This window comes from Lycorma delicatula, chromosome 5 (assembly GCF_047948215.1).
Source record: "Lycorma delicatula isolate Av1 chromosome 5, ASM4794821v1, whole genome shotgun sequence".
NCBI lineage: Eukaryota > Metazoa > Arthropoda > Insecta > Hemiptera > Fulgoridae > Lycorma > Lycorma delicatula.
The window spans coordinates 166,979,048-167,004,696 of NC_134459.1; the positions used below are offsets into that span (position 1 = coordinate 166,979,048).

The window sequence follows — 25,649 nt, forward strand, 5'->3', positions numbered from 1 at the left end:
TTTATAAAATAGTTTAATTTTATCTTCTTTGGTCTTTGCACATAGTAAATTTATAGTCAAATATCTTTAGTATAGTTTTGACATTTAGATCTACATAGATTATAGTATTTTATGTTAACGGAGTGGAAATATAGTTTATGAAGTTCAAACACAGACTGTATTAGGATTTTGGTTTTAAAATAACTTTAATATTTTCTTAATAAAAATTATAATCCTTCATATCCCTTATCAGGGTATAATAAAAATAATTTGGATTATTCCTAATGAAAAAGATATTCCTTATCAAAAAATAATATGAAATAATATTCCTTACTGTAAAATAATTTACGTGGAATAATAATAATAAATGTAATAACCCTCCGCTAAATAAAACTTACTAAGTAACACAATTTTAACCCCCATGTAATTAATCTATTTCAGTCAAATAAAAAAAAGCGAATTCGTATACAGTACATCTTATTTATATTTAATTACATCATGTGAAATTAATAACTTCTATAAGTATCTATAATTATCTTACATTATTGTGACATCCAAAAATATAATAGGTTTATAATCGTTATCGAATTTAAAAGTAATTTATATATTTATCGTCTAGATAACATATTTTTAACAGTAGTAAAACAAGGGGTCTTTCAAACAAATTAAATACAAATAATTGACAGATTGTGGTGGAGAGAGTAATTTTTTTTTATTTTTATTTTTCAAGCGTCATTTGTTTTCAGTAGGTTATGATAAATCCTCATGGAACGTTATATCCCGCAACATAGTTTACAAATAATAAAAATTTATTATCGAAATATGGAATCGAATACACCTGTGCATTTTTTATGATATTTATGGGATTCATAATTCGCCAACCAAAAATACTATTCATCGTTAGGTAAAGAAGTTCAAAGATAATTTTCTCTACATCATGCTGAAACAACAAATCATAAAAAATACAAGGAATCAAAATAATATTACTGCTGTAAGTACAAGTGGTCGTGAAAATCGATATTTCATATCGTTCACAAGAACTGGGCATTCTTTCAACAACAATATGATAAATTTTACGTCAAAATTTTGGTTTATATCCATACAAGATTCAACCGACTCAAGGATTAGAGCTACAGAATCATTCTTTGCGTATACAGTTTGTCGATTGGACTCTGCAGCTCGAAGTGGATCCAAATTTTCATTAAAAAAAATTATCTTTTCAGATGAAGCTCGTTTCTGGCTTGTTGGCTTTGTATATAAGTAATATTGTCGTATTTCGTATTTAAAATGATTTCAATTCAGAAATGATTCAACAGTGACTATTACATCTGAAAAAAATCACTGTTTTGTGTGAGTTATAAACTGGCGGCATAATTCAACCATGTTTTTCGAAAATGAGCAAGGAGATGCTGTTACATTAAATGGTGAACGCTACCGAGCTATGCTTCGTGATTTTTTTTTCTGAAAAATTTGGAAAATTTTGATTTTAATGAGGTCTTTTTTTAGCAAGATGGTGCCACATAGTTGCTGAAACAATTGAGTTATTGGGTCAAAAGTTTGGTGGTTTGATGATTTCACGAAATGTCAACTGGCCACAAGATCTTGAGATTTGACTCCCTTATACTTTTTTCTCTGGTGTTATATTCAGTCTCAAGTCTACAGCAACAAGTTAAAAACAATTGATGACTTAAAAATAAATGTTCAAGCTGATTTGTGGGAATGAGTCACGCAAAATATTATTGATAGACTTACATTTTTAACGTCTCAAAAATCGTCGGCCTCAGTCTGTACAATATTACACCTCGTTTTCATGTCATACATACAATCCTTAGCTCATTGGGCCGTGGAAGAGAGGATGGTTGCTTATTCTTCACTAGATGAACAGATTGCAGCGTACACATTAGGAAAAAAAACGTATTTTGTAAAACAATAAAGTCAATAAAGTAACAATGCTCTTCACCTGATGAGAAAGTTCTCAACATGTCAAACAAAGCTGTGGAGGCCATATAAATGATATTGATTTTCAATAACATAATAATGTTATTGACATAACATAATTATAACATAATTTAATGTTATATGCTTTAAAATAAAAAACAACTTGTATGATATTACACTTCGTTTTATTTTATTGCAATTTTACTTTTTGCGCTGAAAATGAAAGACCCTATATATATGAGATCTGTAAATAAAGTCATGAGACTAGTTTTTTTTTTTTTTTGCCAAAGTGGCAATACTGTAAATTTACTAGGGACCATATTGTTAGATGAACAGCTGATTTATATTAGGTATTAATATTTTTACTTTCTGGCGTTTTGTCACGTGAGACGTAAACAAATTTTTTGTGAAACGAGTTTTTGTTGTGCGTTACAAAAATGAGTGATACTAATTATGAGCAACGTTGTGCAATCAAGTTACGTGTTAAACTCTGTGAGAATGCTTCTGAAACTTTTTCAAAATTAAAAAGGACGTATGGAGATGATGCTGTCACGAGCCCAACTTTTTAGCTGGTTTAAAGCATTTTCAGATGGCCGAAAATCAGATACGGACGATCCACGCTCTGGAAGACCGTTAACGTCAAAAAGTGACGACAATGTTGAGTGAATCACTCTCGCGACTGGCGATTAACTGTCAGAATGATTATAGAACAATTGAATTTGAACCGTACTACAGTCCATCAAATTTTGGCAAACGAATTGGACAAAATTTGTCCAAAAAACCTCACTGTTGAACAGAAAAACAACAATGTAGAAGTTTGCTGCGATCTTTAAGGGAGAATTGAAACAGATCCAGTTTCTAAAGAATGTTTATTACTGGTGATGAATCTTGGATATTTGAGGACGACCCAGAAACAAAACACCAGAGCAAGGAGTGGTTCACTTGAAACTCACCAAGTCCCAAAAAAGCAAATCAAAACCATGCTAATTTGTTTCTTTGATACTAATGCCATTGTCCATAAGGAGTTTTTGCCTACAGGACAGGCTTTAAACCGATATATTTACCGGGAAATTATTGAAAGACTGCGGAAAAGATTTTCCCACGTGAGACCAGCCATCAAAGACAACTGGATGCTTCATCAAGACAATGTACCTTGTCTCACCACACTCTCAATTAATGGGTTTTTGGCAAATAAAAATATTCCTGTAGTTCCTCAAGCACCTTATTCACACGACTTGAGTCTCTGCGACTTTTTCCTGTTCCCGATTTTAAAAAACACCTCAAAGGACACCATTTTGGAACAGTAGAAAACATTAAAAAAGTGTGACCGATTATCTGAAGGAGAATCCGGTTTCTGAGTTTTTGCTATGAAGAGAGGGAAAACCGTTTGAAGTGTTGCGTGGCTTTCCAAGGGAACTATTTCGAAGGTGATAGAATCCATGTAAAATTGGATTGTAAATAAAACGTTTTTCTGAACCAGTCTCATTACTTTATTTACAGACTTCGTGTATATATATATATATATATAGAAAAGAAATTAACGTACAATTAAGTTAATACATGATTTAATAGACATGATATATTAATAAGATATGACGATATATAAATATTATATTTATATTTAATATGATTATATATGATATATACTATATGAAGGTTTTTTAAAATCAGTCATTATCTCAATTAATTTTCACAGTGGAAAGACAGTTTTTAAATAAATCTTTTATATAAATAGTTTTTTTTTTAATTTTTACTGCGTTTTCCTCATTTTTGCTGTGGTTAGAAGAAATTAAACATTTAGAAAAAAATACAATAATAAAAAAACTTATAAGGAATTCTTATCATTTGAAATAATAAATTTATACTTTATTTATACTTTTTCTAACAGGAAAAATACATCGAGTAAAAAAATAGAAAATTAAACAAATTTTTATTTTTTTTAATTTTTTTTTTTATTATGTTCAGTCACTCTTGTTTATTACTTCTTTACTTCTATTAGATTTTAAATAAGTTTTGATGTAAAAGTTCAGGAACAAACAAAGTATAACAAAAACGTTACAAATCCAAAAAACATTATATACTTGCGATACTTCACACTTGTTAAGGTATAACAATCCAAGATATCCCATTACAATGATGAATTGACCCTGCAAGTAGAAAAAAAAATGAATTAATTATAGCAAGTGAACTAGATACAGAAAGAAGAAAAATTTATCCATATATATATGTTTACATATATTTCAATTCAATTACACTGATTTTCCTTTTATTAGTAGACATATAATCCTATTTTTCGTTCAAGAATATTTCCCCTTTTTACGATATACTAAATGCAGTCTGGAGATATCAGCGGAGTTTTAATTAAAACTATGGTAAAAACTTAAATAAGGTTTTTTGATAAGTATGAATTAAATGTTTCTACCTACAGTAATTACAATACTAGCCAGTGCAATTATTTAATTCAAAAACAAAATACTAGGTAGTACAACCTTGCCTGTTTTTACCATTTTATTTTAGAGGAGAATTTATTAACTATCAATAAAGAAGCCACTTTATTATTTCTTTTATTAATTTAACTAAACATGTATTAATTATAAACTCAAAAACCATGCCAGAAAAAATTCTCAAATATTAAAAAAAAGTAAAATTTTCACTAAATTCCAGGATATCAGTGTAATACTCCCAAGTTAAAACCTAAACATTTTATTTTATCAGTTAACTCTAAAAGTAAACAAAAGCCTGACTTTACAAAAATATATTTTTGGTTAAAAACGACTATTTTATTATCAAATACCGTAAGAGAAAACGAGTAATTGATATTATTTCTAATAATATTCTATAATTTTTCATAATATTCTTACATGTACTCGTAGACAGAGAATTATTTTTCAGCCTTCTAAATGTATCTAATAATACTCAAATCCAAATAGTAATGAACTATAATAGAATATCTCATATTACCATCCTGTTAATTTTTTCTTTTCCGGCTAGACCAATATGTGCTAGTGTAGCAGTATTAGCTATAACAGGAAAGCATATATAGCGGTAAAAAAATTATAAAAATTGGTCTTTTTTTAACATTTCTGCCTGAAGGAGACGATAAAAAGATTTAACAAAAAATTTAAATAAAAAAATTATAATCAGCAAAAGAAATTTGTTATTCCATTGCTCCCAAATCCTAAATTCTATTTTTATCAGACGATTTTTATGCTTACACACACACACACACACACACACACACACACACACACACACACACACACACACACACACACACACACACACACACACACACACACATATATATATATATATATATATATATATATATATATATATATATATATGTGTGTGTAGTAGTTGGCCTGTATTTAATCTCAAACCTCAAGACGTGTCTACCGATTTTCTTCAACTTGGCAGAAGTTACTACTTTCGGGGAAAGAATGTATAATTTTTTTTTTTTAATTGTAAAAAGGTATGATTGTGTTTTGGCCGAAATAAAATTTCAAATCTTTACTAGAGCATTTTAACAAAAAAATTTTCTTACAAAAATTGAAATGTTTTTTATAAAGATCACAAATTACCTACTACGTTTATTTAATATTTAGCTCCTGTATTGGTTTTGTAATATATAAATTCAAAAATTCATATTTATTTTTACATTTATATTTTCTTCATCAATAGGCTATAAAATTATTATAAAAGGTTTTTGCCCGACCCACTCAAATAAAAAATTTCTTTAAGTAAAAAAATATTTTTTAACTTAAAGGTTATTTTTAAATTTTTAAGTTAAACCAAGTACTTGGAAATATGTCTGAACCACAACCGATCGTTCACTCACCATGTGAAAAAGTTTAGCGAGAAGGCGGGACGAATGGTGCAGCGTCTGGCTAGGTTGCTCTCAAACATCAGCGGACACGAGCATCGAAAGAAGGCTGTGTTCACACGTGGTCAATGCAACACTTCTCTACAGCGTTCCGGCGTGGAAGAGGGCCTTGGCCGTGGGGCACAACAAGAGAATCCTGTTCAGGGGGTATAGCACAACATGGCTCTCAAGGTGGCATCAGCATATGCCTCGGTGTCGATAGAGGCGGTGCTGGTGATCACGGGGCAGCCGCCTCTTCAGCAGCTGGCAGAGGCTCGAGTGTTAGGCCACCGGGGAGTTCCTCAACGGGACATACTTGCGGCCCTGTTCCGAGATTGGCAAGCTAGGTAGGATGCGTCTACCAAGAGCAGGTGGACGCACCGCTTTATCGCGAATATAATGCCGTGGGCCAGTCGGAGGTTTGGCGAGGTGAATTACTGGCTTACGCAATTCCTGACCAGCCACGGGGTCTTCCACGTCAATCTGTGTGGTTGGAAGAGGGCAGATAACTCCTAGTGCCCTTACTGCGGCGACTGGGATACCCTAGAACACGTTGTATTCTGCTGACCGCAGAATTCTGCTGACCGCACGCTGAGCGATTGCCGGACCGCTCAGCGTGAAAAACATCATCGTCCCCATGTTGCGGAGCCGCATCGATTTTTGATACCATTGCAAGGTTCGTGGCGAGGGTACTTCAGAAGAAGGATCGGGGGAGTCGGTGATGAGGGAAAGCCCTCTGCAGAGCTGCCGTTCGCACGTTCTTGCACGAGTGGGCGGTAGCGTTGTGGCACGGGGACTCTCGCACTCCCGAGCGAAAAAGACCGAGTCCCGGCGGGAATGCCTCACTCGGGGTTTTCCAGTTAGAGGCATTGCCATAAAGACCGAGTCCCGGCTCCTGAAGTGGGGACTCAGGGACGGCATAGCCGGTCCTGGTGGATCCTACTCTGCGGGTTTAAGGCGGGCGCAAAGTGAATTCCGACCGGCGGGCTGACAAGTGGAGGCCCGTTAGAGTAAAGAACACTCCCCTTCTTTTTTTCCTGTTTTTGCCTCCGGTAACTACCGTTCAGATAACACTTCAGAAGATAAATGAGGATGATATGTATGAGTGTAAACGAAGTATAAGTCTTGTAAAGTCTCAGTTCGACCATTCCTGAGATGTGTGGTTAATTGAAACCCAACCAGCAATGAACACCGGTATCCACGATTTACTAGGACTTGAACGCTGGAAACATCAACTTCCAAATTAGCTGATTTGGGAAGATGCGTTCACCACTAGACCAACCCGGTGGGTCAAAGGACACTTCACTGGGCTGTGTAATACTTAACTGCAGGATCCAGCCCGGGGAATAAGAAGAAAAAAAAGAAATATTTTAGTCATTTAATTTTCAAGTGTAAGTATGGGATTTTAAAATAACATCAATTAATTCATCACCCTGATTAATTTATTGATTTGAGTGATTAATTAATTTTTTTTAAAATTACTTTTACCTGAAAGCTTCTCCTTGAGTATGGAAATCCCCATAATGAAATTGTTTTCGCAATTTCAAATTTTTAGTGCTCAAAACGTATATTTGCCCAACAGGCTGGTCTAATGGTTAACGCGTCGTCGCAAATTAGTTGTTTAACAGCTTACTTTCAAAGTTTAAAGATCTGAGGTTCGAATCCTAGTTAAGATTAATTAATTTTTTACGGCTTTCAACACTAGACTGTGTAAATCGGTGTAATTTGGTGGTTGGGGTTTAAATTAATCACACGTCTCAGGAATTTTCTGCCTGAGTCTGTACAAGATTACATCTCATTTACATGACATACATATAATCCTTATCTCATTGGGCCGCGGGTGAGGGGGTGGTTGCTTATTCTTCACTAGTTGAACAGATTGCAATATACACAATTGGAAAAAAAAAACGTATTTTATAAAGCAATAGAATAACTTAATACCCCTCACCTGATGAGAGAGTTCTCAAATTAAAAAGAAATTGCGATTTTTTTTTTTATTTATTTAAAATTAAATTTAGTGATTGGCAATAAATTGCCGACTTTTTACCTTTATTTTTAAAACTTACGATTTGTATCTTAGTCAAATAACGTTTCCACCATAGATATTTCTGTACTTCTGGTCCTAGAGCTGCTAGGAAGTAATATGCGTACATTATAACGTGGACAGCACAATTTAATGTACAAGGAAGAACTCCTTGCTCAGCTGTAAAAAGATTATTTTATTAATACAACATATAATATATATATATATATATTTAACGATAATGAAAAATTATTATTTTCATTAAATAGTAAATAGTTTAGTAAATTCTCCCCTGAACAAAACGAGAGGTTGGAAATATGCTACTTTAATCCAGCTTGACTTGAAGGTATACTGTTAACATTGCTTACAATCGCTAGAGCATTCTTTATTACAGAATATATTCATACTTACAGATAATTTATATATGCTAATATGTAACACCTTGTTCTGCGAAGATTAATATTAGATCTGATATTCGATTAAAATAAAATTCCTAGCAGAATTATTTTTGTTTCTTTCGAAGTTTTGGTGCCGTTTTAAGTAACGAAGAAAATTATCGGTCATTTAATTTTCAAGTGTGGGATTTTAAAACGGCACGCTCCTTTTTAATTAAGTAATGAATCCTTATACCTCTGTAGTTTTCCTTTGGTGCAGTCTTCCCAAATAGCTAAAATATCTTATTTTTTTTTTAGAAACTCTATTGCATCTAAAGAAAATTAGCTCCCATTTTTCGTAAAACAAATGATAAATATAGAATTTAATATTTTCCATTTTTCTATTGAAAATTGCAATTATATTGATTTTTAAACCAGCTTACCTCTTTTTAAAACTTCAACTTTTAATTTTTATGATTTATTATCAGGATGACACGTTAAAAATGTTGATCAAACAATAAAAACGTGTTTAATAAATCCCTATCAAAATTTAATAAAATATTTTCTCAAAAGCTTTAATGTTATATTTAAAATCATGCATGTTATTCAAAGCCATTTCATAGAACTATTATAAATTAATTAGTACAATTCCAGTATAATTCTTGATATTTAACTGTAGTGTTAATATCAATTAAATTAAATGTAATAACTTTTCCTTACTTAAAATAATGTCCAAGCTTCGTTTGATATTAGTTTTCAAATATAACAGAAAATGTTTCATTTCGCTCTGTTTGACTCTTCTGTTAATTTTTCCTAATGATTAAAAATAATCATAAATTCCTTGTGAATTTATGATTAAATTCTTAAAGTATTGATAAAATTCCCCTTCATTAAATTCTATTAGTATTGATTAAACAAAAAAATTCTAATCTATATGCAGGGTTTGATTTTTGCAGCTGAACCTCGAAATTCGTGATAATATACTTAGCAGTTTATAAGAAATATAACTTTTTGTTTCGGTTTATATTAGTCAGAGAATCTTTTGTCTAAATTGATTGGTAAACAGTATTTTTAATTATAGAAATAATTTTTTTTAAAATTACTCTTAGTTAGAGAATGTATTATTTTAAAGACAAATTATTTAGAGGGTGGTTTGGATTCTAAGTGAATTTTTCTCCCCAATTATAAGGAAAATTCCTATGAACCCTAAAGAAACTAGTTTATTAGAAAAAGGAAATTAGAAGATTTTAATAATGCTTTATAAACTTGATAAGCGTTTTAATATACTTATAACATGATTTTTATTTTTAAATACCTCTGATATATTTAATGCAGGTCCAGGTTGCAGATACCATAGCTGTATGATGGTACACGTGCAAGAATGTTATATGGGAATTCTTCTTTTTAAGCACCATAAAGACCTGTAAATTAATTCAAAATAGTTATTTTGTTATAAAAATTAAAATAATTTCAAATCCGGCCTCCGTGGCACGAGTGATAGCATCTTAGCCTTTAATCCGGAGTTCTCGGCTACGAATCACGATCAGGCGTGGCATTTTCACACGCTAAACAATTGTCATTTCATCAACATTTTCTTAAATTTAAAAAAAATAAAACTAATTGTAGTGCATTACGCAGAGTGTACATAAATAAGTCAGTGCAATTTATTAGTTAATAAAATATGAAAAAAGGAATGTAGCGCCGTTAATGTTTTCAAACCATAGAGTGTAGGTACTTGAGTTACTAATGAACTTGAGTGAACATGCCAGCGCGATGTACATTCAGTGGGAATTGTCAATTGAGCAATGGCTACCGTGCCGGAGTAAGCCACGTGCGTAATATGTTTTCATGAAAGCGGATCTGTTATTACAGTTCATAGATGTTCTCGTTTACAGTGCGGCCGTGATCCTCCTAATAAAGACTATATTAAACGTTGGGATCAGCCGTTTAAGAATACAGGAATACACAAAAACGTTGATGGCAGACCTCCCGTCACCAAGGAAGTTGTCAATCGAGTAAGAGAACTTTGCAGAAAAGCCCGGATAAATCGACTAGTCTTGCGAGTTTAGTTTACTGGAATACCGTAATCGACAATCGTTGAAAGTTCTATGCAAGCGGATAAAACTTCATGTATAAAATATTCAGTCGGTTCATGGAATTGGAGATGACGATAAACCACGCCGTTACAATTTTGCAGAGGATATTCTTGACAAAGTAAACGAAAATAATATTTTAAAAAAACGTAATCTCTGACGAAACTATCTTCCATTTTCTGGTCATGTTAACCGTCATATTTATTGGCTATGCGATAGCGAAAATCCTCATGCGTTCAGCAAACACAACATAATAGATGGAAAGTTCATATTTGGTACACTTTAAATGCTTATGACGCGTTCGGTCGAGATTTCATCATCTCAAGCTACTAGCGCTAGTTATGTAGGCATGTTGCAAGAGTATGCTGTACCACAGATTAAACATCGGCAACCCAACGTTTACTTCTAACAAGATGTTTCACCACCACGCTTGGGTTTACATACACGTATTAGCGACTACCTACTAGAATAATTTCCTCAACGTGGTCGTGACGGATCAATTTTCTGGTCACCTTGATCCTTTGACATTACGGCAGTCGATTTCTTTCTTTAAGGTTTTGTCAAAAACACGATGTAGGCAAATTCTATAGAGCAACCATAAAAGAAGAATCAAAGGTGTAATTAATGGAATAACGATAGACATTTATCGTAATCTGTGGCGGGAAATTGAATATCGTCAAGTCGTTTTACGTGCCACAAAAGGATCTTATGTGGAATTTGTTGAAGTTAATAAGTGTTGTAAACAGTTTAATTTGCTTTGATCAACAAAATAAATATATATACGTGCATGTAAGTAAATTACTTTATTTATTTTTTTTTATTAATACCTACAATGTGCTAATGATCACTCACTTATAATTCACTAATAACTTTATTATTTAGATAAAATAATTACTAGTATTTTACGGCTTTGTACAGCTCAAACTACTGTTTACAGTTATCCCAAACTCCATAGATCTTTATTCTCGAGTTCTCGGTTATAGCTTTGCAAGCTGTACATTGCTATTACTAAGGTAATCTTCACCGACTTAATTTTTCATACGGAACTCGATTTTCCCGCCTCTGTTTTCTATTAAAGTTTATTAACATAATGGGCCGTTCAACCACCTCTTATATCTTAATCGTTGTTTCTCCATATAATTCGAGTTTCTACTCCCATTTTTATCATATCTTAAAAACCTAAATTTTAATGACATTAAAATGAGAGATTTGGCAAGTAAGCCTTAAGAAATCAACTTTTACAGATAGCAACCGAAGCGTATTTTTTTTCATCTTCAGAATCCCGTGTTATTCTTCTGCAATATATAACCATATCAGTTCTTTTATGTTCTTCCTAAATTCTTTAAAAATGCATTGAGTTTAACTCGCTGAAATTACTGAAAAAAAATCTATGATCTAGATTAAGTAAATATCTCTGCTTAATTCTACAAATTTGCATTAAACAGGTTCCTTCGCTAATGTACGCAATAAAAAAAAAGGAATAGTAGAGAAAAATAAGTGTTAGAATTTGTTGTATATTGAATTAAATATAACCGTTTTCATTCGTTCTATCTAACAAATTTGTCAAAACCCTAACGCGGAATCCAGCTCGAAATAATGACACACTTTTTTTTCTGTATAATGAGTTATAATAACTTTGTTATAATTCATGTTATAAGGTAGAAGTACATTTTTTGGGGGCCGCTTCCTCCATCTTTATTTTTGACGATTTCTATACAATTTTAGATTACTCTTATCTTTTATCAGCAGAAGTTGATATTTCGCAAATTATCTATTTACACAATCCACTCCGTATTGCGAACCCTAGCCTTATAAATTTCCTTCCAATCTTTCAGTATTACACTGATGTAAATTTTCAACAACGCTACCAAAATGGAATAAATAAATTTTAATTATTTATTCGACTATAAATCTTCTGATTATCCGTTATTTATTTTAATTTTATTCAAAGTGTTTTGATATGAATTTTGGTTTGCTTGGCATTTCTCATGCTACCACCCCATTCGGTCGCCCTAAAGTATAAGAACGAATATCTGTTACACAAACGGCTACTGAGCCTCGAAACAATTTAGCGATCAGTGTCCTAAATAGCTTCTAGAGCTTACCTAACAGCAAAAGCGGACTATGTGCGGTGCCATACACCACCGTCTTATGTGTCCCAACCGCTCACTTGTCATATACTTACTAAAATAGGTAGGCGCACCCCGTCAACTACTAAAAATATATATGACATCCATAAATTAAAATTTACTTCGTCTAGACAGCAATTCGCTGCCACCCCTAGGTTGCTTAATTGCAGCAAATACCTGTCTTCCATATTAAGGCGCTTGGAGCCTTAATTTGGAAGATTATATCTCTAGGTTAGCTTTCCATTGCAGTGCGGTAGGAGTCTTTCCCTTAAGTAAACCAGTGATATCGGTTGAACAAAGCAACCGCATCAAGAAACTCCCACACGACCCAACAATCCGGCTCTCGCCACATTGATTCGCCGCTTGTCAGTGGCCAATTTTTTCCTTGACCTTTAAGTTCCAGAGTGGCCCGGTCTCTGCCCCAACCCACAAGAGCAACTGATCATTTGACTGAACCTCCCTGCAGCTGCACAGTTCATCAGCTGCCAGGCGAAACCGAAACAGAAATTGGTTCAAATTAACATGGCTGGTGAGCACCTGAGCACCCGTTGCCCTTAAAAATGAACTTGAGGCATCCTCCCAGATTCTGTATAAATTTATACAGGGAGGGATCTTCCCTTAGTAGTGGTGTCCCATTCCAGATGCTGTGCTTCTATCGCCAGGCTTTGCAGCCTCTTCCGCAGGTAGGAGATGGGCATCCGAACGAAATTTAAATTCGGTTCATTGTAAACACCGTTACGTTTCGGTACTGGCCCGGCCCGAAACCACATCCCAATACGGTGGTAGCCTCTTACGAGGTTGTTTTAAAAACACCAGTGCATACAATTAAGACTCTGCGTTGGGTACTCCTTAAATTTTGAAGAAGTGCTCTATTTACATCAAATCTATGCGCCCAAACGGGCGCTGTGTAAGAGAACATGCTTTCGAAGACACCTCGGTATACTATGTTCATTTGACGGTCAGACAACCCATAGTCCTTCCGAGCAATCCTCCTAAGTTTGTGCATCACGGAGACGGCGTCCACCGCTACTTGCCTAATGTGGTTGCTAAACAGCAACTTCTAATCAAACAAATCACCTAGGTACTTATGAACTCTCACTCGGCTGATTATACTGCCTTTATACTTAATGTAGGGATTTCGACTGTACAGTAATTTGTCTGCACCCTTTAGAAGGATAAATCCAAAGCTGTGGCTTTAGAAGCTGTGCCCAAGACTAAGCATAAACGTTGTCTTGGGCACAGAAATCTTAAATTTTGAATGTCCATCTAGTCGTCCGCGGTTGACAAAGCCGCTTGCGCTCGATCTTCCAGCTGCGGTTGTGAATTACCACGAACTAAAAGCAGACAGTCATCAGTGAAAGCCTGGGCCGTGACCTCTTCTAGGAATTTCAATCCCAGAAACCTGTCAAATACCAGGTTCCACAGCAGGAGACCGAGAACAGAACCTTGCGGGCAGCCTTTCGTGAAACCATACTGGCCTCGGTTTAGAAAACAGTTCACCTCAATGCTTTCCCAGCGCCGTTTCACAACCAGCCTTTCAAGCAACTTGTCGATTACCGGCAAGAGGCTGATGAGTCAAGAACTGTCGATCTCACTAGGATCCTTTCCTGGTTTTAAGAGGATTCTCACCAAAGCCACTTTCCAACAAGTCGGGAAGCAGCCCCAGCTAAAGCACCCCGTGAACAGGCTGTCAGGCGGCTCTCTTATGACAGGCAGCAGATGGTAATACGTACGACAGGACCGTAATATGTACGGGTGACCCGTACATATTACGAGTCAAGCTGTTTTTATCTGAAGCTTAAAATAGCAACTGCAATTAAAGAATTTAAAATCTCTTCTCAAGGAATCTTACATTATAGTTACCGAGACCTTACGGCTTTCGCAAATTCAAGATACTGAGGAGATGTTCTTGAGAAAAAATGTGTTTATTAGTTTAGTAATTAACTTTTTATTTTGAAAACTATCACTCCCATTTTACGAAATGAAGCACGTTCAGTTACATATTTCAACCAATAGTTGTATATATTCTAGTTCTAGAAGATTCCATATCGATTGAAATTTGATCGATGAAAGGTGAAATTTCTTTTAATAACTGGGACAGAAGGTTAGACGGATGGGTTTTTGATATTCCAAAATAGACAGTTTTTTGGTAAGGTATATTCAAAATGACAGAAGACTGCTTCTTCCAATAGAAGGTAGTTTTTGACCACATGCTTACATCTCATTAATTCAGAAAAATACTATGGTTACTATTGGATCGATGAAGTTTAGACTAAAAAGGAAATTGAAGTGAAATGATTTCTTACACATAAAAAAAATTATAAAATTACGTTAATGATACTCGTATCTTTAACTTTACGGAGAAATTTAGTTATTCTATGAAATAACAAAATTAAAGTTCCTATCATTAATATATTTAAAAAATTATTACATAATAAATATTTTACCGTGTCTAGTAGATCACCAATTTTTGAGAAAAGATACGCCCACGATGCAAAGTAAAACTGAAAAGAAAAAAAAAATCATGATCCATTTTCTTTTTTTAATTGAAAATTATTATTGTTAGAAATTATTCGTGTATTGAAGATATCATTATTTTCTAAATCTGAAGAGTATATGAAAGAACAACCTCCGTTAAATTAAACGCGTAAATAAAAACATATGTTTTATCATGTCGAAGGTTTTATGTTAAGGAATTTGTACAATTAAAAGTTTACCTCTTAAAATTATCTGGTTATAGTAATTACTATAAATTCATTTCATATATAATTATAAAAATATTAAAATTGTCACGATTTGGTAATTAACTAAGAATAATTAGCACTGCTAATAGTAGATAATATTTATAGAAAACGAATAAAGAGAGCGTGTTGAAGGCACAATACTGGCGGCAAGTTAGACCACAAAAGTTATCAAGATTCATGGTTTGAACACAACTCAACATGTTTATGCTTGTTTGTTTTTCATTGGCTAACTCAACAGCCCTAAAATAAATAACTTATTTATAGTTATATAAATTCATAATCGGATATTCAAAACGCTTTTTTTAAGTTTATATCCTATTTGAATTTAAAACAATAATTATTTAATAGTTTTTTCTTCTACTAAATTTATACAGAACTTCTGTACACAGCAAAAATATTAGTTTACCTTTTATTTTACTATTTTGCCGTTCTGGGTCAATAAGAATTATAATTATGTTAGTTTAATAACTGGACATCCATTTTTTCATAAAAATTAATCACACATTTTTAAATGAATAAAATACAATTATAAAATAATCAATACCAAAATTCACAATTAACAATAAACGTGCTTACAATGAATAGCTATACAAACATATTCGTTATATTTTGTAATTAACGAGAATTATTTCTAATTATAATTATATATTTTTTGAAATATATATTTTATCGTCAGCTTCAATAGAACAAAGTATAAAGTTTATTATTTTAGATTAAGTAAATTTTCTATTTATAAATGGTTGATTAATTAATCAATGACAACTAATCAAGTTAAGTAAAGCTTTCTTTTTCTATTTTTCCAAAACATGTTTCCTTTTGCAAAATTCCAATTTGATTTTCCTATTTATTTATGTTGATCAAAAACGTGAACAGTAAATTATAGTATAACTCATTGCTCGAGAAAAGCTAACGATAAGATTGTCATTTTACTATTACTTATTACCTATTACTATTTATCAATAACATGTTCATACATTTTCTAACACGGTAACAAATTTTATTTATTGTTTTATGTTTTTAAATAAATAAAGAAATAATATTTTAAAAAAGTCAAAAGTGAAAAAATACACAGTTTACAAACTTTACTTTGGTAAGCAGTCATATGTTTCGATAAATCACCTTATAAAATTAATTTGAGTTATTTTAAAATAACTTGAATTAATTAAAATAATTACATCACAAATATATTTACATATTTTTTTTAAACTGTAGAATTGATACTTACTTCATTATTGAATGGATTTTCCGTATAAGGAACCGGTTTACAGGTATGGGCAATCAAATATTTCTGTGCATCCCTGTTGATTATAAACTGAAAGTTAATAGTAGAAAAGTTGTTTAACTGCATAATTATATAGTTACATAAGAATAAAATACATGTTTATTTTATATAATACTTGTTGATACAACGTTCCTGTTTAAATTTATATGCTTTTTTCTTTGCTCTGATTCAATCTTATTAGCTTCTGTCATTCTTTCACCTATTATTTCATCATTCCATCTTTCAGAGTTATCCTTTTGATTTTCCGAAATTTTAAAAATAAAAATAATAAAGGCGTTATTATTCCCTTTCGTTTTATAAAGATCAAAAAACATTCCCATCATGTTAATCCTTATTGTGATAAACAAATCGAAATTAAGTTAAATTACAACAGGATGTAACTGGAAGTTGAACAATTTATAGAATTGCAGTTTTTCAAAATACTGTTATACGTAACAAAATATTAAACAACTTTTTTTTTTAATTTTTTATACGCTATAAAGGTGCATGAGCAAAATTTTCATATCAATATCGTTTTGAAATATAGATTATTACAGTATCTTTATACCCCTTTACAAAGTTTTACCCCTATTTTAGGAAAGTGGTGTAAAAAATAATTCTTAAATTAACTTTTACTATTAATTAGATTTCTTTTGATATTTAAGATATCGTATAAAATTTCAATAATTATAATGAAGTTCGTTAAGCAGTGTTAAAAATTAATGTAATAGTAACAAATTAAGTAAAATTGGGTGAAAAATGATTTAATTGCATAGACGATACAATGTTTAGAAGAAAAGTAGGATTTGTGGATAAAAAGGAAGTACAGATATAGCGTAGCTTGAAAAAAAATATTACTTAATGAATTATATAATAAAGAACACCAATGTCGAAAAGAAGAAGACGGAGTAAATATTAGATTGCTGTATAATGCCATGTTTAATATATGAATGTAAAAGTAAACTCTGCTTGAAAAGATTATCATTAAGTTAAAACTGACACAAAGATAAATGGAAATAAGTATGAAAGATGAGGAAAGTAATAAAGACATTCTGTTGATAAAGGTTGGAACACGTAGTGAGATATAATGTTGGAAGACGGAGCAAACACGATGCGCTACGAGTTCTCTACTATGACAAGAGAAAGGTTTCCATTAAAAAAAGATTCGATGATAAGATGACATGTAAAAAATTCACTGATACTCATTATCTTTCGGTTTAGGTCATAGATATCTTCCATACCTCCAGCCTTTCCTCGGACGTCCTCTTGATCTTCTTCCAACGATTGCGTAGTTAAGGTTTTTTTTGTATTTTGTAGTGTTCTACAAAATTCCTGCATTGCAACAAACGATTCGCCCGTTTCTTTCTTTAAGTCAAAATCTTGGCATCGGTAGGAAGTACGTTTAAAGTTTTTCGAACATCTTTGTTTCTTATTCTATCCAATCAGGACACCTTGACACTCACCAGAAAAGATATCTCGGCGACCTCCATAAAGCTCAGATGTTTACATTATAAAACCAAAGTTTCACAACCGCATAAAAGCTCTGGCATAGGGATTTTTTAGCCTGTCAATTCTTGCCTTATTATTTAGGTTCACCTTATAGTTCCACACAATAACCTAAAGGTATTAGTGTTATTTTTAATGTCGTTATCTTTATCATAAGATAGGTGACAACCTAGGAATTTAAGAGTCGAAATTGTTACACAATTTTTGACCTGACAGGTTTCTTACCCTTAAAAGTTTCATCACCTTCTTCGATTACTTTACAATTTACAATTAAAATCTTTGCTATCTTGCTGAATTTAAATAAACTAAATCGCATATAATTTTCATTCTCACTTAAAATAATCAATTCATCAGCAAATACTAAAAGCCTTAATATAAATTTCTTCCAGCAGAATACCCACAGACAATTTTCGTTTTCTTATATAAATTAGTTCATCAATAAATTTGTCCAAGCATGTTCAACATGCTTGTAAACAAATTAATTAACCCTTGTCGAATTCCTAAACCGGTATTTACAATTTTTTTCTATACTGTCCATCTTCACATCAGTACCACTGTAAGTAAACTCTTTGTAACATTAAATAAATGTAAAAGCAAACTTTTATTTATAAAACTTTTCTAATTGTCTTTAAATCCTTTCAAACCCTTTTTCAAAGTTAAGAAACATTTGTTATTGGAGTAACACGTAAATCACATAAATTAGATTAAATTCTACAATCTTAAGTATAATATAATATTTGAACTATACTTGTCTACTTATATACACTTTTCTATACTTAAGTCATTACTTGTATGTTGCTATATTAGATTTTTTATCGGATCGCTAATTTAAAAGATAACCTCAAATCGATTGAGTGAATTTATTTTGCCGAAATTTATTAGCACTTGAACTATGTTAAGCCTGATCATATTTACAATTTAAGATGAAAGGGTGAGACGATACAAACGAAGATAGTGGCAATTTTTCTTTTGTTAATTTTAGGATTGCTATATTTTAAAATTGTTTAATGTTTGTAAAATTACAGAATCAGTTCAAATCATTTGAAAATGAAATATTTCGTAAATATTTATGAAATATTTTAGTTTACTCACTTAATTGGATGAATCTACTCCTTTTGTCTTCGATTTTAATAAATCCTGATGAAGATATTTATTTTCTTCTTTTTAATATTATTTTTTTTTTTTAATACGAATAAAATTAATTTTAAAAATACTGTTTTTACTTACCATTGTGACTAGACACCCGTTGTACATGACTTGATATAAGTTATAAATCATCATTACTTTGCGAAGATTATAAGGTTGTCTTTTTTCCATAAATTTTGGACCTAGCTTAAAAACAAAAAGTAGATATAAACCAAGAATCGTAATAACTGGAATTGGCGATGCCGTTAAAACCCATTTGTTTAGTAACGTATCTGAAAAAAAAACACAGTGAGTAAATTTAATGTGTCTTCAATAATATTTCAAGAAAAATGAACAGATTAGTAAGTAAACCAATACCAGTAGAAATAAAAAAAAAACAAAAAAAAAACAATAACATATAGTTATAAATAAAGATCAATAACATAATGCCAATTTATCAAGAAAATAATAAGAAATATAGTTAGGTTTGGACTTCGTAGGTTGTAAATATGATTAAACCGTAGTAAAGGGAGTTTCATTTTTACGGATTTCAATACTAGATCGTGGATACCGGTGTTCTATGGTGATTGGGTTTCAATTAACCACACATCTCAGAAATGATCGACCTGAGACTGTACAAGATTACACTTCACTTATTCATACATATCATCCTCTGAAGTAATACCTGACGATGATTCCCGGAGGCTAAACATAAAAAAAAGGTTGTAGGTATGAGATTATGGTGAACTAGTGGAGTGAAAACATGTTTGTTAGAGGTCCTGCTTTTAGTGCTTATTTGAGTGGTTTTTTCCTAAATTTTAGCTAATTTCGTAGTTAATTATAAATGGTTAGTATTAGAGTTTCTCTTTAAATTGATCCATTATTAGAAACGATCAATTAGTTCGGAAGATATACTGTTTTAAATTTTAGATACGGGCCACGTGTCATTATCTGGCTATTAATGTTTCATATTGTGTAAAATGCGATGTTAAGTGTAGTTTATTGAGTTACATTGTTATTTCTAGCTATCGTCTTTATTTTCAGGTATTAATTACAGCGATCGGACGATTATAGTTTTAATTATAGTGCATACAATATTACATACGGATCACGTGGCGGTTAGCCGGATGTTAGGGTTTAATAGTGTCGTCATTGAAATTGTATCTTTATTTTGTGATGTTCACTGATAGTATTAATAATTGGCTTTATTTTGGTGTATGGATTATTTTATTTGGATCAATAGTTTCGTAGTTACGGTGTTTTTAATATTAGACATTTGCACGTGGAAAATAGCTTCCGGCAATTAATTATAGGTTTTAACTTTAGTTGGATTCGCACTTCAGCGGTATCGTCTATTAGTAACGGTTCAGTTAAAGATAGTATATGTACTAATGTGCAAATTATACCGGTTTGTTGCGGCATGTAGTCTAGTTGTGCGCCAAATTACTGCTTAGGATACGTGTAATTGCCGTTTAATCGTTTACAGTTATTTTTACATTAAAAACCTGTTTACAGTCAATTTGCGAAATCCGGTTCACCACGTGGTGACCATATTCGTTGTATCGGGCTGATACACTGGAAGTGAGTCAGTTGATTGAAGGATTATTAGGATCTTTACTTTATTCTTTTATTTAAGTACTTTTATTAGTTGGTTAGTTAGTAAATAAATATAGAAATTAGGATAGTTAGGAAACTGTTGGCGGTTGTTCTGCTTTCTGTGTAGGAAGTAACAGCTGATATTCCTTCTTACAGAAAACCTTCTTGGTATGTTGGTGTATAAGCGGTGCCGGCCAGACCTTACTGAGTTATGGAGTATCTCCTACCTTTGACAAGGAAGGGTCGACATCGTTCATCGACGTTATCTTTGCTAGCGAGTGCTAAGCCGTGGACTATCTTAATGTGATGAAGGTGTGGTTTGAAAAATATTATCTCACGATAGTTATTAAACCGGTAATTTATATTATGTCTCTATGAAGTCCTACGCAAGAACTATCGCATGAAAATAAACAAAAACAAAACAAAAGTAATGAAATGTAGTAGAAATAACAAAGATGGACCGCTGAATGTGAAAATAGGAGGAGAAAAGATTACGGAGGTAGAAGAATTTTGTTATTTGGGAAGTAGAATTACTAAAGATGGGCGAAGCAGGAGCGATATAAAATGCCGAATAGCACAAGCTAAACGAGCCTTCAGTAAGAAATATAAGTTGTTTACATCAAAAATTAATTTAAATGTCAGGAAAAGATTTTTGAAAGTGTATGTTTGGAGTGTCGCTTTATATGGAAGTGAAACTTGGACAATCGGAGTATCTGAGAAGAAAAGGTTAGAAGCTTTTGAAATGTGGTGCTATAGGAGAATGTTAAAAATCAGATGGGTGGATAAAGTGACAAATGAGGAGGTATTGCGGCAAATAGATGAAGAAAGAAGCATTTGGAAAAATATAGTTAAAAGAAGAGACAGACTTATAGGTCACATACTAAGGCATCCTGGAATAGTCGCTTTAATTTTGGAAGGACAGGTAGAAGGGAAAAATTGTGTAGGCAGGCCACGTTTGGAATATGTAAAACAAATTGTTAGGGATGTAGGATGTAGAGGGTATACTGAAATGAAACGACTAGCACTAGATAGGGAATCTTGGAGAGCTGCATCAAAGCAGTCAAATGACTGAAGACAAAAAAAAAAAATATTATGTCTCTACACAATATAAATTTCCACAGCTCATTTAAAAATATGGACTAGCGTCCGTATTGCGGGAGGATCCATCTATCAAATTGATGCAAGTTATCAACTAATTGTTCTCTTGTTTTTGTTGATAATGAGAAAATTTTTTTCTCCTTCGGTCAATCTTGAATGCAGGACTGCTGTAACAAATTTCCTGCCTGTATAACAAGAGTTGAATTTCCTTCACGACTGCCATGCTCTTTTGTAAAATCAGTAACAAGAAACGTTTCTGCAAAATGAATGAACGTAGTTTTTTCATTCATTTTGTACTTCTACTCTGCATGTAACCTTTACATACTGAACGGTCATTGTCACAATGAAACCCGATCACAAAATGATTACGAAACGATCGATAAAAATGTTTTTGCATGAAATAACAATAGCCTATGTGTCAGAAAAATGCAAAGCACATCTTTCGCTCCAAGTCTGGCGCCAAGTCTTGGGCAATAGTATAAGTTTCTAATACCGATAAATTCACAGCAAAGTATTTTTTTTTTTATTTCACTGGATGTAGGTTTTCAATCAAAACAAAGCGTTTGTATTAACATTTTATATGGATTGATTTATATATATAAGTTTAGTTATTATATCCTCTATGTGAAATCTTATAACCCATTTACGACCCACAGACTATTTTTGACCCATCATTCCAGACAAAATGGTGCACGTGGTGCATGACTGTATACGGTGTATACATATATAACTTGTTTTTTAAATTAATGTTTGTTATTTTAAAACATACTCATATATATATATATATATATACATATATATAACATACATACTCTCTCTCTATAGATATATATATAAGTTAGAAAATAAGAAAAACAAAAGCAGAAAACCTCGACTTTTCGTCCAAGACGTAGGACTTTATCAAGACAAACCACAAAAAATTTATTTTTTTATCTATTATTATATATTTATTTTTTTTTGTGGTTTGTCTTCATAAAGTTCTACATCTTGAACGAAACGTCGAGGTTTTCTGCTTTTGTTTTTGTTATTTTGTTTGGTTGTTGAACTAATGAATTTCATAAGAACATTTTTTATTAATTTGGATAATTTTCTAACTTAATTAGTTTAGTTATTATTTTATATATTTTAAATTATATGTCAATTATAAAAATAATGAAAATGTCTTTTAAATCTTGATATAGTTTCAGTGAATGTGTGCGAATTATCAATATGCGTATTTGTCGCATAGCTATAGACAGGTACACATTCTATCATCATACTTATGCGATATTATTAGATTAAATTCAAATCATAAGTAAACAGAAAATTCCTTTAAAAAAAAATAGTATTTTATTTCTTATTGATACAAAAATAACAGTTACATCCTCTCTAATAAATACGTTTTAAAAGATATGGGTATTTTTTATAATTTAAAAAAGTAATAACTGGAGCAATATTAGTCATGTATTAAAACAAATGCAATAGGATAAAAGAGACGTTGTAATGATTAATATATTTACTAATATAAAAAGTTAGAAAAAAAACAATAATAATATAATAAATGTTATTATTTTTTACTAATTGTTTTTTGTACGTACGGTGGTTATTGCGTTATCCTATCTTGAGAATTTAGATATGAAGTGAAAAATATGTTCTACGTATTTTAGACTACATAATAATAATATTTAAATCACAGTTTACCCAATTCGCCTTATTAAAATTAATGTATCGTTAATAAACTAAGTTATTAATTGCGTTGTGTAGTTAGAAACAAACAAATAGTATATATAGAACCCACCGGGTTGGTCTAGTGGTGAACACGTCTTTGGAAATCAGCTGATTTCGAAGTCGAGAGTTCCAACGTTCAAGTCCTAGTAAAGGCGGTTACTTTTATGCGGATTTGAATACTAGATCGTAAATACCGATGTTCTTTGTCGGTTGGGTTTCAATTAACCACACATATCAGGAATGGTCGACCAGATACAGTACAATATTACACTTCACTTACACTCATCCATGTCATCCACATTCATCCTTTAATACCGTCGAGTAATTCACCGTCAAGTAATACCTGATGTTGATTCCCAGAGGCTAAACAGCAAGAAAAAAATAGTATATGTAGAATAATATTAAAATATGGAAACGGATATATATTTCAAAACTGTGTAGGTAGCATCAAGTGCACAGCTACATAATTAAAAAATTACTACTTTATGGTGTTTGAAATTTTTTCCACCGTCTTGGATCTGCCATATTGAATCAGATTTTCTTCTTTTTTTTTAAAGGATATATGATACATGATTTTAATGGACAATTTTACGAGAAAAACGAATGAGAAAACCGTTTATCGATAAACGCCATTGTTTCGAGATATAAGTAATCAAATCTGCAAAAACGGGAAAAATTGCGGTACTAATAAAACGTAGTAATTTTTTATTTCGTATTACGTTCTGAATTAAAACCAATAAAAAAACTTTAAACTATTAATGATGGAATTATCCGAAAATTAATAATATAATAATAACAACCTTCTGAATGACTAAAAATGTGCAACATTAGTATAATTTTTATGGCTAGGTCAACTGATATTGTTTACTTTAAGTACTATGATATTTAGTTTTTTAATTTAGTTAAATTTTTTTAATGGTCCTAAATTACTTAATACAATAAATTTTAAAAATCAATTTTTACAATTTTAAAATTTTGAAATTAAAAAAATATGTTATAAATTTATTGCAGTAAATCAGCTATTCGTTTACAAAAATGCAGCTTGTATTACACTGCTACAATGCAAGTTATTAAAGTTTCATTTTTCCTTCAAATGTGATCACAGTTTTTGATAGTTTTAAACTAATTACTTGGAGAATTAAGTTGTTAGAATAAATGAATAAAAATACAAAACAAGTTTCCTATATCACCCAGATTATACGTATATATAGTAACATTAATTTTTTACATCATTTTTATGTAGTTTATAATAATATTAAATTTTTTATTTGAATGATAGAGAAAATTGAAGTCTTTATTAATTCAGTCATACTGGAAGTGGGCGTTTACTTATTGTAAACGGTCAAATATATATTTTATACGTATCGATAGTTTATATCTCTAAATTCCCATCAGTTTTATCTTTAATTTATGCCACCGTTAAAAATGTATATATAAATTAAATTTCTGAGAGTAGCTTGAGAATAGATGATACATTACATTCAATAAGCCACGTGTGTTACCTATCCCTAGTGTTCAGGAAAAGCCACCGTGAGAAAGAATGTAATGCAGCTGCATCCAAACCCTCGTAGGGGAAGACACCACCCGCCTTGTGACGATTCCACAATCACCCCGCTCCTATTCCTGATGGGCTTTAACGGGATAATGTAGGTGCAACCTATGTTTCTTTATTCTTAATGTAATAACAATTATTGAGTTCTACACCAGGACTCGTTTGATCAACGTCTTCTTAGAGATCTAGCTAGACTCTCGTGGAGTAAAAATGTCTTAAGTTAGGAACTCGTTCGATACTATATCATCCTATTGTGTAATGTTAGGACGTACGCATAACTTATATTTGTATTGTTTAATTAGTATTTGCTTGTATATCTAAGAAGATTGATACATTGTGTTTTTAAATAAAATGAATATTTTTTTAAAAACACATCGGAGTTGTGTTTCAACATAATTGGCGCAGTCGGTAGGACCCTTCAAATTAGATCAGCGCGTAACATATAAATTTCGATTTCAATTACTGAAGGGGACTAAATAAAAGTCATCTCAAGACGTTAATGAACATAATCTCTTCGATTATCGAATCGTCAACGCGGTTCAATGGACGACGAGAGTAAGAGAATATTATTTGTGGGAGTCAATAAATAATATTGTTGTAATAATGTACGATAAATATTTTATTTATGTAAATTAATTGAATATAGAAACAATGCAGCA

General features: G+C 31.7%; 1 protein-coding gene across 1 annotated transcript; it reads right to left on the reverse strand.

Moving 5' to 3' along the window:
- Positions 1 to 3,878: 3,878 nt before the first annotated feature.
- On the reverse strand, positions 3,879 to 19,263 carry LOC142325790 (very long chain fatty acid elongase 7-like). Its single transcript, XM_075367821.1, has 6 exons — positions 19,140 to 19,263; positions 16,371 to 16,457; positions 14,849 to 14,905; positions 9,495 to 9,600; positions 7,849 to 7,985; positions 3,879 to 4,064 (listed from the first exon to the last, which is right to left on the reverse strand). Exons 1-6 carry the CDS (start codon positions 19,227 to 19,229, stop codon positions 3,879 to 3,881), a joined length of 663 nt encoding a protein of 220 aa, XP_075223936.1. The 5' UTR covers positions 19,230 to 19,263.
- Between the last annotated feature and the right edge of the window lie 6,386 nt (positions 19,264 to 25,649).